This window comes from Quercus robur, chromosome 4 (genome assembly GCF_932294415.1).
Source record: "Quercus robur chromosome 4, dhQueRobu3.1, whole genome shotgun sequence".
Lineage (NCBI taxonomy): Eukaryota > Viridiplantae > Streptophyta > Magnoliopsida > Fagales > Fagaceae > Quercus > Quercus robur.
The window spans coordinates 18,927,084-18,943,863 of record NC_065537.1 but is presented as its reverse complement, the minus strand read 5'-3'; the positions used below and the strand labels follow the sequence as shown (position 1 = coordinate 18,943,863).

The 16,780-nt window shown below is 32.8% G+C and overlaps 3 protein-coding genes and 1 long non-coding RNA gene across 11 annotated transcripts in view; 3 read left to right on the top strand and 1 right to left on the bottom strand.

Moving 5' to 3' along the window:
• Positions 1-16,780, top strand: part of LOC126720768 (receptor-like protein 33) — a 322,024-nt gene that overhangs the window by 185,768 nt on the left and 119,476 nt on the right. Inside the window, exon 5 of one of the 8 annotated variants that reach the window (XR_007653643.1) lies at positions 11,284-11,338. The exons of 5 other annotated variants lie outside the window; for them this stretch is intronic. The gene's annotated coding sequence lies outside the window, so the exon portion shown is untranslated. Of the gene's footprint in view, positions 1-10,131; positions 10,224-11,283; positions 15,094-16,780 lie in introns of those variants that run through there. 2 more of the 8 variants (XM_050423568.1, XM_050423573.1) reach the window with 2 other exon arrangements.
• Positions 1-16,780, bottom strand: part of LOC126720779 (uncharacterized) — a 156,523-nt gene that overhangs the window by 30,894 nt on the left and 108,849 nt on the right. The window contains exon 3 of the long non-coding RNA XR_007653687.1: positions 6,968-7,120. This is a non-coding gene — a long non-coding RNA (uncharacterized LOC126720779). The remainder of the gene's footprint in view (positions 1-6,967; positions 7,121-16,780) is intronic.
• Positions 6,677-16,780, top strand: part of LOC126720766 (receptor-like protein 53) — a 122,615-nt gene continuing 112,511 nt past the window's right edge. The window contains exon 1 of the mRNA XM_050423567.1: positions 6,677-7,949. Within this exon, the coding sequence (XP_050279524.1) occupies positions 6,692-7,949 (1,258 nt within the window). The 5' untranslated portion in view covers positions 6,677-6,691. The remainder of the gene's footprint in view (positions 7,950-16,780) is intronic.
• The window catches only part of LOC126720771 (receptor-like protein 33), a 30,058-nt gene continuing 21,440 nt past the window's right edge, over positions 8,163-16,780 (top strand). The window contains exon 1 of the mRNA XM_050423582.1: positions 8,163-9,956. Coding sequence (XP_050279539.1) covers positions 8,209-9,945 — 1,737 coding nt within the window. The 5' untranslated portion in view covers positions 8,163-8,208 and the 3' untranslated portion in view covers positions 9,946-9,956. The remainder of the gene's footprint in view (positions 9,957-16,780) is intronic.

Below are 16,780 nucleotides of genomic sequence, written 5' to 3'. Positions count from 1 at the left end.
GACACATATGATATGTATCTACCAAGTTTGTGTATTAATTTTTTGGATGTGGGTATTAATTGTATAGTGCATATGACTGAAAGACTAGGGGCAACTGGTTATGGTTGAAGAAACTTTGTTTAGGCATTCTTTCAAACATGGCAAAAAAGTTAAGTGAGGCTCACATTTGATATAAACAATGTTTCGGTTCCTGATCAATTCAGGTAAAATATTATGTTGTTAAACAAATGCACATGAATTTTTGCACTTTGAGTCCTTCCTATTCACATGATCTTTTTTTTTTTTTAATTGTAGGATGATATTCTCTAGTTCTGTTTGACTATAATATTCAAGAGTGAGTCAATGACTTGATAGCTTCTTCAAGCTGTAGGAATTATTATGCATCAAATCCGGCAAAACGCTCGTCCGACGAGCGTTCGACGAGCGGCGCGATCGACGATCGCGATCACGCCGCTCGTCGGACGATCGCGCCGCTCGTTGATCGTCGAGCGTGCTTGTCAGACGATCGCGCCGCTCGTCGATCGACAAGAGACGAGCGCGCTCGTCGATCGTGCCGCTCGATCGACGATCGCGATTGTGCACCGTGCTGCTCGTCGGTGCGGTGCCATCGTAGGACGAGCGGCGCAATCGTCGATCGCGCCGCTCGTCGGCGTGGCGAGGCGCGATCGTCCCTCTCTCTCTCTCTAATCTGGGCTCTCTCTTCTCTCTCTCTCTCTCTCTCTCTCTTTTTCCGGAAGTAATTTGAAGTGAAAATGAGGGGAGTAAATGATTTCCGGGTAAAGGTGAAATTAGTGGTCAACCGGAAATCATTTTCCGGAAATTAGTAGGTTGTTACTGCCTTACTGGTTTTTATTAAAGAGCAAAAAATTAATTTTAATAGTGAGTTTAAATTAGAACCAGTAACAACTTACCACATAATATTTGTTGTGAAAATATTGTGAACATAACACTTCTTAAATTAAAAGCAACAAAAACCGATTAAGCTCAGATCATAGTTGTCAAAATATGAATCGTATTGTAAATCAATTTTTTATTTTTTTGTATTGTGTATCGTAAAATGCACAAATACTTAATAAAATTTATAAAAAAAATTATAGATATACATATATAAAGGGTATATTCATTATAAATTTTGAGTATATTCAACAAATGCATCTCCAATTTTGAATATATTCAACTAATGACCAATTTACTAATCAATAATAATAGGGATTTGTTGTGTTAATTCATCCTGCAGTTTTATGTGTGGCACCTTTAGATCCCTTCCCTGCATACAAAGTATCTCATGATATCAACTTAAAAATGAACATTGGCTTCTCAAAGGTAGTCATGAAGGGATTCACCTATGATTTTTGCATTTATTAGATAAAACAATAAGAAGAAAAGATAAATTTTTAAAATGAAAATAACCACTCATTCTTTATCTTTTTTCTTCTCTATAGACCACAAAATATTTATCACAAATTTTGTAAACAGGTAAACATAGTGGGATTTATAACTAATGACAAATCAAAATACTGTCTAAAATACAATGCACCTTTTGTTTTAAGTTTAGAAAATTGATATGAATCCAAATGAATCTAAATAAGGGCCCCAAAAATACGGTGGGTCCTCATCTACAAGACTTACAATCAATGCTTGTGGCCAAATTTGTGGTAACATCAGCAAACAAATCCACATTGTCTATACGGTAACAAATTCCAATATCTCCTATTGCATTGGTGTAATATTGAATGCGCATAAACTATAGATCTTTTCTTAAAGAGTTGTTCCCAGCACGAGCAAGACTTCCAGGATACAAACACTAACTGGAAAATCAAGGTTTCTTTTTTCCTTCAGTTTTTGACACTTAAATTTATAAACTACAGATTTTCTTGATGATAAAATTAACACTCTACTCCACTATTCTTGCATTTCAAGAGTTTGTTTGGGTAAAAATGCAATTTTTTTTTTCTGCTTTATGCTTTTTGTCTCAAATTTTTTAAAATAATCTAACTTAATTTTTTTTTTCAAATAAACTAGTTTTTAATTTTTTGTGACACATTTAACATAAAAATTACCAAAAAATATATCTTTTGATAAACACTATAAAAATAAGCTACTACAAATGGACAATAAACGAACACCAAAGCTCAACTCAATAAATATGCTTGACTCATGCACAATAAATATTGATGAATTCAGATCCTCTAGATTTCTTAGGATACTCTACAATGTAAAGTTCTTTAAATCTCAACATTTATTTTAAAATAAATCTTTAAGATGCTTCCACGTTATCGATTCATAAATACAACCCTAAATTAGTCTTAAAATACAAAAAGTACACTTAATGTATAGTAAAGGTTGACGTTAGCAGCTTAACACCATTCAACTTCTTTTTTTAAATTGTCTTTTTCCATAAAATCGCCAACTCAAAAAAAAAAAAAAAATCCTTGCCTCAATCGATGATTTACGAGAAATGAATATTAATATTAACATTCAATAAGAAATGAAACAGTGAGGTCAAGCCGTCAAGGTGGAATCCCAAGCCAGAGCAAGTCTTAATACTAGGTTTATCTTCAACATTGGGGTGGTTAATCCTCCCAAGGATGAAACAAGTTAGAATAATAAGCTTGAGCAATTCTCTTCAGATGGAGATGCAAACACTTTTTACTGGTTCAAGAATCTAGAACCAACTTTAAAGATCTTGTTGCCAACATCGCTAGATGCGAGCTATACCCTTGAAAAAAGCATCTGATGAAAAATGATTGGGTTGTTATTTAGTTTTTAAAGATAGAAACGTGGAGACAAAAGCTTAAGTTATAATGATCATTGTTTTTGGGTTGATGATTTTTCTGAAAAAAGAAGTAACAGAGATAAGTCCATAATTTATAAATAAATAAATAAATAAAAACTTGAGAGATAAGTCTAGAAGTTGAAAGGCGTTTAGGATAAATAGGAATATTTATGTGTTTTGAAAGACTAATTTAAGATTGTATAAGTGAATTGATGTGTCACCATCTTAACCATTTATTTTAATAGAAATGTTGAGATTTAAAGAATTTTACATTGTAGAGTACTCTAGGAAATCTAGAAGATCTGAATCCGCATGTATATGCCTTGAATTCTTACAAGTTACAACCAAGACTAGGCAGCATTTTTGAAGTTAATGTTTTTGAATAAATATTGAGTGCTAGAGATTATCTTACAGCAGTAATAATGTCACTCAGTCTTACAATTAATATTTAAGTCGTTTTGAATATACATCCCTGTAAGTTTCTTTAAAAACTTTTCCCCATCTCCCCGTGTGTATGTTAAAAATATTTAGTATTCTAAAAAAAAAAAAAAAAGTCTTACAATTAATATGAAGAAATGGTTCCAATATTCTCTTGTCCAACAAAAATCCTGAATTAAGTTAATTCTTGGTCAAGCCATATTATCTGGATAAAGCCCTTCATAAGATTTTGTTTGGAATTTCACCTATTCAGTCCAGCAAGTTTTGTGTGGAACTCATTGAAATCCTTCATTAATTGGCTATCTGCATTGAGGTAAACTTGCAGCTCCTCTACGCACTTTCAAAACGACATGCACTTTGATTTCAAAAAATCCTTTTATTTTTTTATTTTTAAATGACGCACTTTCAAAAAGTAACGAGTAAAAACGACTTTATTTCTATCCAAAAAAAAAAAAAAAAAAGAAATAGTGAAAAGAGACTGGATGAAAAAAATAAAAAAGGATGTGCAAGTTTGTAGAGTCAAACTTTATAAGTTTGAACACAAACTTCACGCCTTGCATTTAACCAATTAACAATTACACGCTTAGGTCTATTTCACCTTTTAGAAAATTGCCCCAAGCTTTACGCACAATTTTTCCAGCTCCCCCTTCTCCTTCTCCTTCTTTTATTTATTTGTAACCACGTTGCTCTTTTTCTTTTTTATTATAAATTTTGAACCAATGTTACCAATCTTAATTCTTGTTTTTATAATTATTTGTAACCATTAAACACGAACCTTATGGGACTTTTCTACACTTTTTTATGATGTTGATATTACAGTATGCCTTAAGAAAGCTTTCGAACTAGCTAGCTAAAATCATAATCTCATGGTTCTCAAAAAAAAAAAAAAAAAAAAATCCTATTGTCATAAATATACATGTTTGCTGTAGACTTCCTCGTCTTTGGCAATAGTAAAAACAAAAATATCATAGCAACAATATATGAAAACACTGAAAAAGGGGGAAATGTAATGCTCAGTAATTGCAATTTCTGTAAACTTTCTATGTGATGGCGTTGGAGATATGCATAGCAACTAACAGGATTGATGGTGTATGTGGCTAGACCCAAAAAAGAAAAATAAAAAAGCAAGCAGTGTGAGTAATACTCACTGAGAATTTGAAATCTAAATGCAATTAATTGTTTAGGCCCACTTTCATTAATAGGTAATACTCTTTTTTTTTTTTTTTTTAAAAAAAAGGTAGCGGATTCTACCTGAGAATGACTATAGTAGAATCCTATAATATTTATTAAAGTTTTTTTTTTTTTTTTGGTTAAAATTTATTAAAGTTATACATAATATAACTTGAATCCAATCCTCCCACACACACATATATACACACACAAAACACATGCCACATGCCACCTGTCCATTTTAATTCTTAATTTTAGTGCACAATAATAATATTTATTCAACTAGATAAAACCACTTCAATTTTAAATGGAAAATTTATCACTCCAACGATTTTTAAAAGAATTTTTTTTCCTTAAAAGAGGAGCAATTAATGCAATTTTGTGGTCTCAATATTTCAAATTAATTGCCAATTTCTGCATTTCTGGACTCAATTAGCAATTACTAAAATATTATAATTAATCTGATGAGATATATGGAGGTTCCTAGAAAGTGTAAATTATGAGAATATGTACAAGTTTTACAATTTGACGTCACATCACACGTGACTCGAAATTAACTATTTAAAAAAAAAAAAAATAGAAGAAAGGTGGAAGACTTCTGTTGACCACGTACAACTCCTAGTTCTGGGCTTTATAGTTATCAAGATCATGTTGCTCCTTTTTTTTTTTTTTTAGGAACTGTTGCTCCTTTTTTTTTAATTATAAATTTTGAACCAATCTTAATTCTTGTTTTTAGCATTATTTGTAACCTTTTGCTCAAAGATTGCAATGGCTATTACTACCAGCAAAGGAAACGTGTATCATTTAATTAATCAAATAATTTTAAAAAAACTCGCACCTACCCAAAAAAAAAAAAAAATTTACCCAAAAAAAAAGGAGTGCTAGTATGTGAAATCAAACTTTATAGAACGAAGTTTGAACACAAATACTTGTTTAGCCCTATTTTACCTGGGCACAATTTTTCCCTTTTTTTCTTATTATTTGTGTATCTAAGTAAGAAATCTTAATTTTTGAATAAATAAAATAAAATGTGAATAATAATTAAGTGATATTTATGGATAAAAATGTCTATATATTGTGTTAGTAGTATTACTGCGTAGCTTTAAACCTACATGCTATAGGGACCTTAATTTCTTGGTGTCACTGTTAAAGATTTATTTGATAATAATAATAAAAAACTAGTTGAATCTATATTGCTTTTGGACAATCTTTAATAGTAGTAGATGATTTTAAAAATGTATTTAACTAATCAAACAATTAAAAAGGTTGCGCACCTCGATTTCAGAAAAGAAAAAAAAATGCACTTTCAAAAGGTAAAGGGGTTATTTGGTACATATATTTAAATATATGTTTTCAGTTTTAAAATAATATTATACGCATTTTCATATACTTTGATGCGGAGAAAAAACTTTGCAAGTTTATAAAATTTAAAAAAAAAAAAAAAAAAAGACTTTGGCTTGGAGAAAAAACTGTGCAAGTCTATAAAATTTTATAAAAATGAAAAAAAAAGAAAAAAAGAAAAAAGAAAGACTTTGGTGCAGAGGAAAAACTGTGTAAGTCTATAAAATCAAACTTTTAAGTGTGAACACAAACTTCCTACCTTCCACCAATTTACACGCTTTGACCACTTCAATTTTTATCAATTTCCTAACAAGAAGTGATGGTGACCTCCACATCTTTATCAGACTTTGGCTAACGAATGACTCTTGAAAATACTATTTATTTATTAACAAATGAGTATATCGTACGTTGCTATTTTAAAATTCAAAAAAAAAAAAAATATATATATATATATATATATAACTTCCCAAAACTAAATTTTTGATTCCACCAATGACTTGTCCATTTTAATTCTTAATTTTAGTACATAATAATAATATTTACTCAGCTAGATATAAAACCACTTCAATTTCAAATGGAATATTTAGCGCTCCAACGATTTTTAAAAGAATTATTTTCTTAAAAGAAGAACAATCTAAAGCAATTTTGTGGTCCCAATATTTCAAATTAATTTTCAATTTCTGGACTCAATTAGCAATTATTAAAATATTATAATTAATCTGATGATATAATTGGAGGTTCCTAGAAAGTTTAAAGTAAGAGTATACGTACAAGCTGTACAATTTCATGTCACCTCACATGTGACGTGAAATTAACTTTTTTTTTTTAATAAAAGAAAGGTGGATGACTTCTGTTGACTTGGCAACATCTATATATAATATTCACTCCATCCCATACCTTCCTTATAACATCATCAAAAATACTACTCCATTTTCAGAGTTCTGTTTTTGTTGAATTGGGTATCAAATGGGGCATTCAACTTGGAAGTATCAAGTCTTTTTTTTGTTCAGTTTGATCTTGCATTCGCAACTTCCCTTTCCATCGTCTCTCTCTTCTTCCTTGGCTTCAATGCCACCATGCTCTGCTCTACTCCATTTTAATAAGTCTTTTTCTCTTGTCAAAGGTGCTTCTGGCTATGATCCCTCTTATCCCAAAACAGCCAGTTGGCAGGAGGATAAGCACTGTTGCAGTTGGGATGGGGTCGAGTGTGACAAAAACAAAAGCCATGTGGTTGGCCTGGACCTTACTTCCAGCTGGCTTTTTGGCCACTTTCTTTCCAACAGTACCCTGTTTTTTCTTCCCAATCTCAGGAGGTTGAACCTCGCTGACAATAACTTCAATGGCTCCCTAATTCCTTCTGAGTTTGGCAACTTTAAGAGTTTGACTTATCTCAACCTTTCTTTTTCCGTATTTTCTGGCCAAATCCCATTTGAAATCTCTCAGTTATCTTCATTGGTTTCACTTGATCTTTCTGAGAATGGGCTATTAATCGAAGCTCCAGTATGGAAAAGAGTCATTGGTAACCTAACTCAGTTACGGGAACTTCTTCTGGATGGGACAAATATGTCCTCAATTAGACCTAATTCTTTGATGAATCTATCCTCCTCTTTGACAACTCTTAGTCTCCGTGAGTGTGACTTGCGGGGAAAACTCGAAAATAACATCCTCTGTTTTCCCAGTGTACAAACCCTTGATCTAGGGTTTAATTCGAACCTTAAATGTTCTTTTCTAAAGTCTAATTGGAGTTGTACTTCCCTGAAGTTCTTAGGTCTCTCTGGGAGTATGTTTACAATAGAATTCTTTAATTCTATCTGCAATTTGAAGTCCTTGAAGCATTTGGAACTCTCTTCGTCAAAATTTTCAAGAGAATTACCTAGTTCTATCGGTAATTTGAAGTCCTTGGAGCGTTTGGATCTCTCTTCGACAAACTTTTCAGGAGAATTTCCTAGCTTTATCGGCAATCTAAAGTCCTTGGAGTATTTGGATCTCTCTTCGACAAGCTTTTCAGGAGAATTACCTAGCTTTATCGGCAATTTGAAGTCCTTGGAGCATTTGGATCTCTCTTCGTCAAGCCTTTCAGGAGAATTACCTAGTTTTATTGGCAATCTGAAGTTCTTGAAGCATTTGTCTCTCCGTGATTGCAATATTACGGGTTCAATTCCAACATGGTTTGGGAACCTTACAAAACTTACCTATTTGGATCTGTCAGAAAATAGTTTTAACGGTGAGATTCTATTACCACTTTTAAATTTTAGGTCTTTTTGACTGACGCATCAAACTAACAATTTTTTAATTATTGGTGAATATTTTTAACAGGTCTGTTGCCGTCATCACTATTCAACTTGCCGAATCTCTCAACCTTAGGCCTTGGGAACAATCAATTTGTTGGTCCCCTTCCTAGTCACGTAAGTGGTTTGAATCTAGTTGATCTCTATTTAAATTCAAATTTCCTAAATGGAACACTGCCATCTTGGTTGTTCAGTATGCCATCTTTGGAGACTTTGTATCTTGCTAGTAATCAGTTTGTTGGTGAGATTGGTGAATTCAAGTACAATTCATTGAAGTATCTTCATTTGGGTTATAATAAGCTACATGGCTCTATACCTAGGTCAGTATCTAGACTTGTGAACCTTACTAGCCTATCTCTCTCATCAAATAACTTGAGTATTATGTTGGGGTCCGAAATGTTTTCAAAGCTCAAAAATCTTGGGACTCTTGATTTGTCAAATAACTCAATTAGCATCAATAATAATGCTGCCTATGCCCTGCCCAATCTTCAATATTTGGACTTGGCTTACTCCAATATCAGTGAATTCCCAATTTTCTTAAGACTGACAACAGATTTAGGATACTTAGACCTTTCCAATAACCGATATTATGGTCGAGTTCCAAGATGGTTGGGGGATGTGGGGAATAATTCATTATATTATGTTAATCTTCGTAACAACTTGCTACAAGGACCATTTCCCATTCTAAATTCTTCCAATCTGCAATTTATCTTTTTCTCCAATAACAATTTAACGGGAGAAATCCCTTCTTTAATTTGCAATGCAATTCACCTTGAAGTTCTAGACTTGTCTCATAATAACTTAAGTGGCATGATTCCTAAGTGTTTGGTAAACTCTACTGCCCTCTCGGTGTTGGATTTGCGAATGAATAGCCTTCATGGTACCATTCCTGCAACATTTGTGATCAGAAATAATTTTAGGACTATTAACCTTAATGGCAATCAATTGGAAGGGCCATTACCACCATCTTTGGCAAATTGTAGGGACTTGGAAGTTCTAGATCTTGGAAACAATAAGATAAATGGAGCCTTCCCTTATTGGTTGGGAAGTCTTCATAAATTGCAAGTTCTTGTCATAAGATCAAATAGATTTCAAGGTCGTATAGGCAATCCTAAAACCAAATTTCCTTTCCCGAATTTGCGAATCATAGACATCTCTAACAATCAGTTTAATGGTCCTTTGCCAATAAAATATTTCAAATATTTGAAAGCCATGAAGATTGTGGAAGAAAGTGAAGTTGCATCGAAATATATGGGAGAAAATTATTATCAAGATTCATTGAATATCATGATGAAAGGGCAATATATTGAGATGGAGAGGGTCCTAACCATCTTAACAAGCATTGATTTTTCAAACAATAGTTTCAGAGGAGAGATGCCAAAGATAATTGGAAGGCTTAAATCACTCAAGGGGCTCAACTTTTCTCACAATAACCTTATAGGTTATATTCCATCATCAATTGGAAATTTGACCAATCTTGAATGGTTAGACCTCTCTTTCAACAATCTCAGTGGGGAGATTCCTAGTCAATTGGCAGATCTAACATCACTTGAAGTCTTAAAGCTATCACATAACCAACTCACAGGACCCATACCTTCAGGAAATCAATTCAATACATTCAACAATGATTCGTACACCGAAAACTTGGGATTGTGTGGGTTTCCATTGTCAAAAACATGTGACAACCACAAGGCAAAGCAACAACCACCACCTACCTTGCAACAAGATAAAAATTTAGAGCATGAAAATGGGTTTCGTTGGCAAGCTGTATCCATAGGTTATGCATGTGGAGCAATATTCGGAATGTTTATGGGATATCTTATGTTCAAAATTGGAAAACCAAAGTGCCTTGTGAGGATGGTCAAATTAGAGCAGCATATCATGCTCAGAAGATTGAAGAAGAATGCCCACAAACATGGTGGAAGAAGATAACCACTTCTATGGTATGTGATGTTCTTATTTTTGAGACTTTAGAATGAATCTCTATACCTGAAAACATAAAAGTGTCTATTATTATTAGCAATTGTGAATTTTTTTTTTTGGTCCATTTGAATTATAGTTATGAATCTCGGATATCTTATGGATTTACCTTATTCAATTTCTTTGGGTGTAATTTAGATGCCATGGATAGTATGCAGCAAATGGGGCTTGAATCCTTGTATGCTATTCAAGAAGACATAATATGGTTATGATGATGGCTGTTGTTTCTAGTCTTCTGCAAAATGGTGCATTTTGGTGTCTTGATGTAGTCACAATTGTTGGTTTGTTCACAAGGGTCATCCCTTTGTTGTATTTCTATTTGCTATGTAGGTTTACTATATTTTTTTAAAGGATAGGCGGACTTCGTCTATTGGCCTGAGTTGAGGTGACACTTTTGTGCTTGTATTTTTTGTGCTTACAAAGGGTTCCTCCATCTGGTGCAATTCCCTTTATGGCTCTGTGTACTCTAGTTTGTATTTAATAAAATTGATTGATTCATCAAAAAAAATATGTTCATATCATAACCAATGATTGGTTTAAAATATCAAGCATGTGTAATGTTAATTTTGCATGTGAATATTTTAACCCTGCCAATAATACTCATTGATTTACTTAATCAATTTAGACAATTCCATTTTTTGTTATTGATAATTTTAGTCAGTTCTATGTTAGCTTGTGAGACTATACTACTTTGTATGAATGTCTTTTTTTATTTATGAAATGACTGTTCAATAAATGCCAGTTAAAAATTTTTTTTATCAATGTTTACTAGGCTATGGTGGAATACCTTTAGCACTGGTAATTATAGACTAAGGCCTTTAGATCTTAGTGCTTGCCTGCCTAGAGATTTTCATATGCATTCTTGAGGAGAAAAACAAGTGAGGATTCCAATGGATCCGACTTAGCTTGGGCAGGCCAAATATGTGTTTTGTCTTAACCTTTGTAAATGATGGGTTTCATTTGGGTTCAACTTCAATGGAACATGACTTTGTAAATTATGACTCCAAATTCAATTTCTTTCCATTGTCAAAGAAAAAAAAAGACATTTTGATTGAACTTAGAAGAAATAGGCCTCAATCAAAAAATTACATTGAGATTGTTTACTCCTTTATTGTTTCCATCCAATTTATTTATCATTTGATGCCTTTTGTCACTCTCTTCTCCCTCTCTCTCTCTCTCTCTCTCTCTCTCAAAATTAAGAGGCTCATCCATAGTTGGATTATTAACATAGACTTTTCAATTACTCAAGTATTTATTTTATGTTAATTGATTTTTATTTTTCTAATGCAGTTAATTCTGATAGTTGGTGTTGGAGGCCCAAAATTTCCTCCACCTTGGATGGGAGGTCAGTCTAGTTTTCGTTATTGGACAGTAGGTTTTCGTATGTATATTTTATTGATATGATTGGTCTACTTAAGATGCATATTTTCTGCTTACCTTATCAAGCATGTGTACTCACTATAGTCAGGAATAATCCTGCAACAGTTAATTTCCTTTTCCAATCATTCCTTTTTAATCAAATGGTTTCTTATTTTAGGAATTGATGTGTACCAAACACATAGAATCTTGAATTTTTTAGAAAAATATGTATCACTTTGACTTTTAAAGCTACACTACATTTGTTTGGCTGTGTACAAAATTGTTTGAGATGAGAATCATGAATGATTCGCACTACAGCAATGCACCTTACTAGTCTATGATAGTTTACTAGGTTAGTTGACCATTTAAAAGTAAGACATGCTGTCCAAAAGTTAAAAATGGCTTGACATTTTAATGCCTTTGGTTAGGATCTCTGAAACGATATAGTTTGTTGATTGGATGAAGAGCTATTTTTCAATAATATAATCTAAAAGCACAGGTCTTTATTATTTTTTGTTCTTTTTCTGTTACTTAGGAATATTTGAATTATAGTGAGGATGGCTGGGCCACAACTTTATTATTGTTGGGATAGCAACTGTAGTTGCTAATATAATTGCTTTATTCCTTAAGTTTTTGGAATTGATCTTTCTATTCTTTAGGACCTCTGTCCATGTATTTTAGCCAATTTCCTAAAGCTCAAACTAAACTTCTAAAGTAGTTCTGTGTCACACTATTGTATGACTCAAGACAAGCATTAACAGAGAAGCTCCAATTTCAAGTCAGTCTTTTGCATGTAGAAAGGATAGGTGGAAAATGAAAATCAGCATTTAATAGTTTAACTCGCTTCTGAATTCTACAAAAGTTTATGAGCTAAGCATCTCAAACTTCATGGCATACTGTGAACTAAAGATGGGCTCTCTAAATGAATGTGCTCAGGTATATAATATCCATAGACATTTGTCCATTTAAGAACTCACCTCAATTAAACTATCTGCTTACACACCGTATTTGATGAGGAAAAGAATTATACCTTCTATAATCCAATGCAAAAGTTCCAATTTACCTGTAGGCTGTAGCCAAGGTTTTTGTAATGAATTTTATCTGTGATTCAGGTTGGCACTAAATGTTGCTTAACTTCTCAAGCCACCAAAAATACATGGACATAAACATTCTTCAAAACTTAGAGAAACAAAGATTGATTGTAAGAAAACTGCTAGTACCTGTCCCAATACGCTTATTCAGTGATGGGAAAAAAAAAGATTGATTGTCTGGGCAATAATATTTTTTTCCAAGATTCAAATATTGTGTGGTATTCTTGCATAAATACCCCAATACCACAACCACTCTCCTTGAATCTCATACTAGAGAAAGGGGAAGCTTCACAACCATGTAGATAAACAATCTGGGTTTAGGACTCATTCGATATTGTATTCAGATTAGGATTAGTCTTAATTTTTTTTCCCTTATAAACTGGATGTGGGTGTATTTTAAGAATTGATTTTAATAGGTGAAAAGTAATTCTTTAAAGCTTTTTTTTTTTTTTTTTTGCTTGGGTTTGTGGGGCAGGGGGGGTGTTGAGGAGTTGTGGACTAAGAATCTTTCTTAACATCATTCAAACTTGTTCGAGGGAGTTCACAAACAATAAAGTTGACTAAACATGCTAGAGAAAAATTCGTTTGTTATTAAGGTCTTCTCAAAACCTTGAAAACAATATGTCACAAGGTACACCCCAGTTCTAGTTTTAAACCAGGTAGGTCATTTACTTACTCCAAAAGCCCAAATTCACTTCATAAAAAACTTTTCATTACGTATTAAATGATAAAAAAAAGCTTTTAAAAACTGTTTGTGTGTGTATGTATATATATCATTCATCAAACCTTGCAATTATAACTTTGATTGACTACTTACCAACCCATGGAAATCAGAAACATATTACTACCACATCTTGAAGCAAAGTTTGGGTGCACAGATTCACACTACATTCTAGGAAGATTTCATGTTAAATAAGAAGTGAAAAGAAAATTGTACTTGAGTCAAGCCTGTGTACTGGGGAAGCAATTTTCTTGATTTTTAATGAAAATGTTTATTTATCCAGATAAAAGGGGATTATTTGTTCTCTTAGAAGCTAAACGGCCGGTAGGAAATGGGAACTCAATTCCTATTAACCATGACTTTTGGCTTATTGTAAAACTGATTTTTTTTTTCTCTTTCTATAATTCAGAAGATGAATCCTTCTTGTCCTTTATTAGAATAATCTCCATCCTTTAGGTTCTTTTTTTTATCTTTTTATTTTATTTTATTTTTTAATTGTTTTTGTTAGACTTATGGTTAAGTGATTAAATTTATCATTTTCTAACAGCTTAAGCTTTTGGGACAATCGGTAATTTAACATGATATCAGAGCAGGAGATCCTAAGTTCGATCCCTAGTTTTACTCTACCTCCCATTTAAAATGTTAAATTCTCACTTGTTGGGCCCCCACTTATTAAGGGGAAGTTTAGGCCTACAAGTGAGGGGGAGTGTTAGACTTATGGTTAAGTGATTAAATTCACCATTTTTTAACAGTTTAAGCTTTTGGGACAATCGGTAATTTAACAATTTTAAATAGATACCTATAGTTTTTATCATTAGGTACAATGTCCATTTTCTATAGATAAGACGAAGTAACATTTGATTTTTTTCACTTTACATTTCATTCTAAACACAGACTATCAACTTTGTGCAGTTGTGACAAGTGTATCAAGTATGAAAAAAATACCTATCATGTATTCTCACCTTCTTGCATATAACACGCCTCATGCTCTTTTAATTCAGTTCCAATATAATTTTGAAAGGAGTTCATGCCCTTATCATGCAAGGAATTGCAATGTCATAGATCTTCACTGCTATGTCTTAGCTTGCTCAAATTTATTGATAGTTTTATGCATTATCTGACATATGAGGTTGCTATTTCCTATCCTCTAGCAAAATTTGTTTTCCACTCTTTGTGAAGATATTTCCATATTGCAAAGGCTTTGTAATCAGACCCTTTGTCTCATAGAATGCTTTCTTTTCTACATATTCTGTTGGTTATCAACAAAGCTCAAGTGCTACTCTAGTTTTCTTTTAAAAGAAAGTAGGGGAAAGATGTTGGATGGAGAGATCTAATTGAAAAGTTGAGAACAATGAACAAGAAAAATGTGAGAAAGCTCCTAATCAACATGTTGAGCCCAAGAAAACTTGTGAAGATTCAACTCAATGGGTTCTCTTTCCATGAGTTCTCTTTGGGGTTTATTCTTAGTAGCTAGATTTTTCAAATGCAGTAATTGATACAGTATGCCACAGCAGCTCAATTTTTTATATCATCTTCCATTGACATTCTTAAGCTAGACGAATCTTCTTTTGGTTTAATTGGGAACTCAAGAAGTCCATCAAGGGCACTTAATTAGCTCCAAAATTCTATAGTCCTGATTCCATTCTATAAGTGACACATACACCTCTCTCTCTGTCTCTCTGTTTGTGTCTCTCTTTAATCTTTCGTAGTTTTTGCATCAAATTCAAGAGATAATTCAATGCTAGGAGGCAAGGTTGAGTAGAGTTGCAAAACAGAGCCATACTTGATTCATCTTTGCACAGTGATGTTGGATAATACAAATAATTGAGTTTTTTCTGATGAACAATAAATGAATATGTTCATGTATAATAAGATTGGAGGACAAAGATTTGTCTTAATTATATTTTCTGTGTATAGAACTTTTACATTGGTTTGAATATATAGATGCTGTTACAATGAACCTAGACAAAAATATTGACAGCCTAATCCCATAATTGCAGCTAGACAGAATAGTAACAGCTACCAAATCCCATAATTACAGCTGATTGGAAACCCCTTAATTGAGCTGATTGGGAATCCCTTAATTGAGCTGAATACTCCCCCTAAAGGTGGAGCGTGTACATGAGTAACACCCAGCTTGCTGATAAGACAATGAAAAGAATCCTTACCCAAAGGCTTGGTAAAAATGTCAGCAATTTAATATGACAAGGTTGGACCAATTTGGCTTGGATTTTCTGTGTGTAGAACTTTTACATTGGTCTAAATATATAGATGCTGTTACAATGAACCTAGACAAAAAAAATTAACAGCTGCCAAATCCCATTATTACAGCTGATTGAAAACCCCTTAATTAAGCTGATTAGGAATCCCTTAATTGTCTCTTATAGTTCAACACACCATATATGTTGGGTTTGTAATTTGAATATTGTTGTTCACTTGTTTGTAACTAGGATATGTGATTCCATAAATATCCTTAACAAACATGAAAATCTTGTGAGTAGGTTGTGACTGATTATCTTGGAAATCTCTCTATTTCAGCATGTTGTTATTTCTCAATGCGTATAAATTTGTTGTAAATTTATTCCTCCCAAGATATCTCACTCAAATCTTTCTTGTTCTTTTTTTTTTTGGGGTGGTAGGCAAGCAATCTCAAAACGAAGAGCAAAATCCTAGGGGGGCCTTGCAATACTGCCATCTATAGATGGTGTGCATCAGAGCATCACCACTGAATTTCTGGTTTGATATGCTCAATTGGAATTGGAAGCTCCAATAAAATTGCAGTGGAGATAGTTTGGTGCTCAATTTGGAAAGCAAAGGTCCCTAATAATGTTAAGATGTTTGCATGGAAAGCATGTCATAACGTTCTACCTGCATGTGCCAATCTGTTCAAACGCACGTATCATGAGGTTGACATGATGCATATATTATGGATTTGTGAAGATGCACAAAGAATTTGGTGTTGCAGTAAAGAGGTAATTAGAGCATGAATTCCTAGACTTTGTGAGAATATTTTGGCCTGTATTGGAGGAGTGCGGAGCAATATCCTAATTTTTTTAAAAAAATATAGAAATAAAAAGCATACTCGTTTCAAACAATTGGTAAAATGAAGACCATATTTGGATTTAGGTGCACATAGATTTTTTTGAGCAATCCTAATTCTTATACGAGGAATCTATAGCTAATTTGAAAAGATAATTACGCCACTATTAGTATCATGTCTAATCTTTTAATCAGCTAGGTTTTTAATTATTTAATTTAAATTCTTTCAAAAAGGAATCTACTTCAATTAAATGAGGCAAAGTATAAGAATTTGAAAAGAGAATTAGGCAACCAGATTTACTAAACAACATTTACTATTGAAGATCGTGCCGAATGTAAATGGGTTACTTGATGATTTGCTACTAACATATGGGTTTTAGTTTGGATGGATTCGGTTGGATATATTTTGGCATGGATTGGATTGACTGGGTTGTTCTTTTCATTATTATTATTGTTAGGTTCTAAAGACTTAGGATTTTATATATTTAGAACTCTAATGTATATTGTTGGCAAACCATGATCAAAACAGGATGTTTAGTCGTGTTTAGACTTGCTCAAAGTTGGTTCATTTATGTAA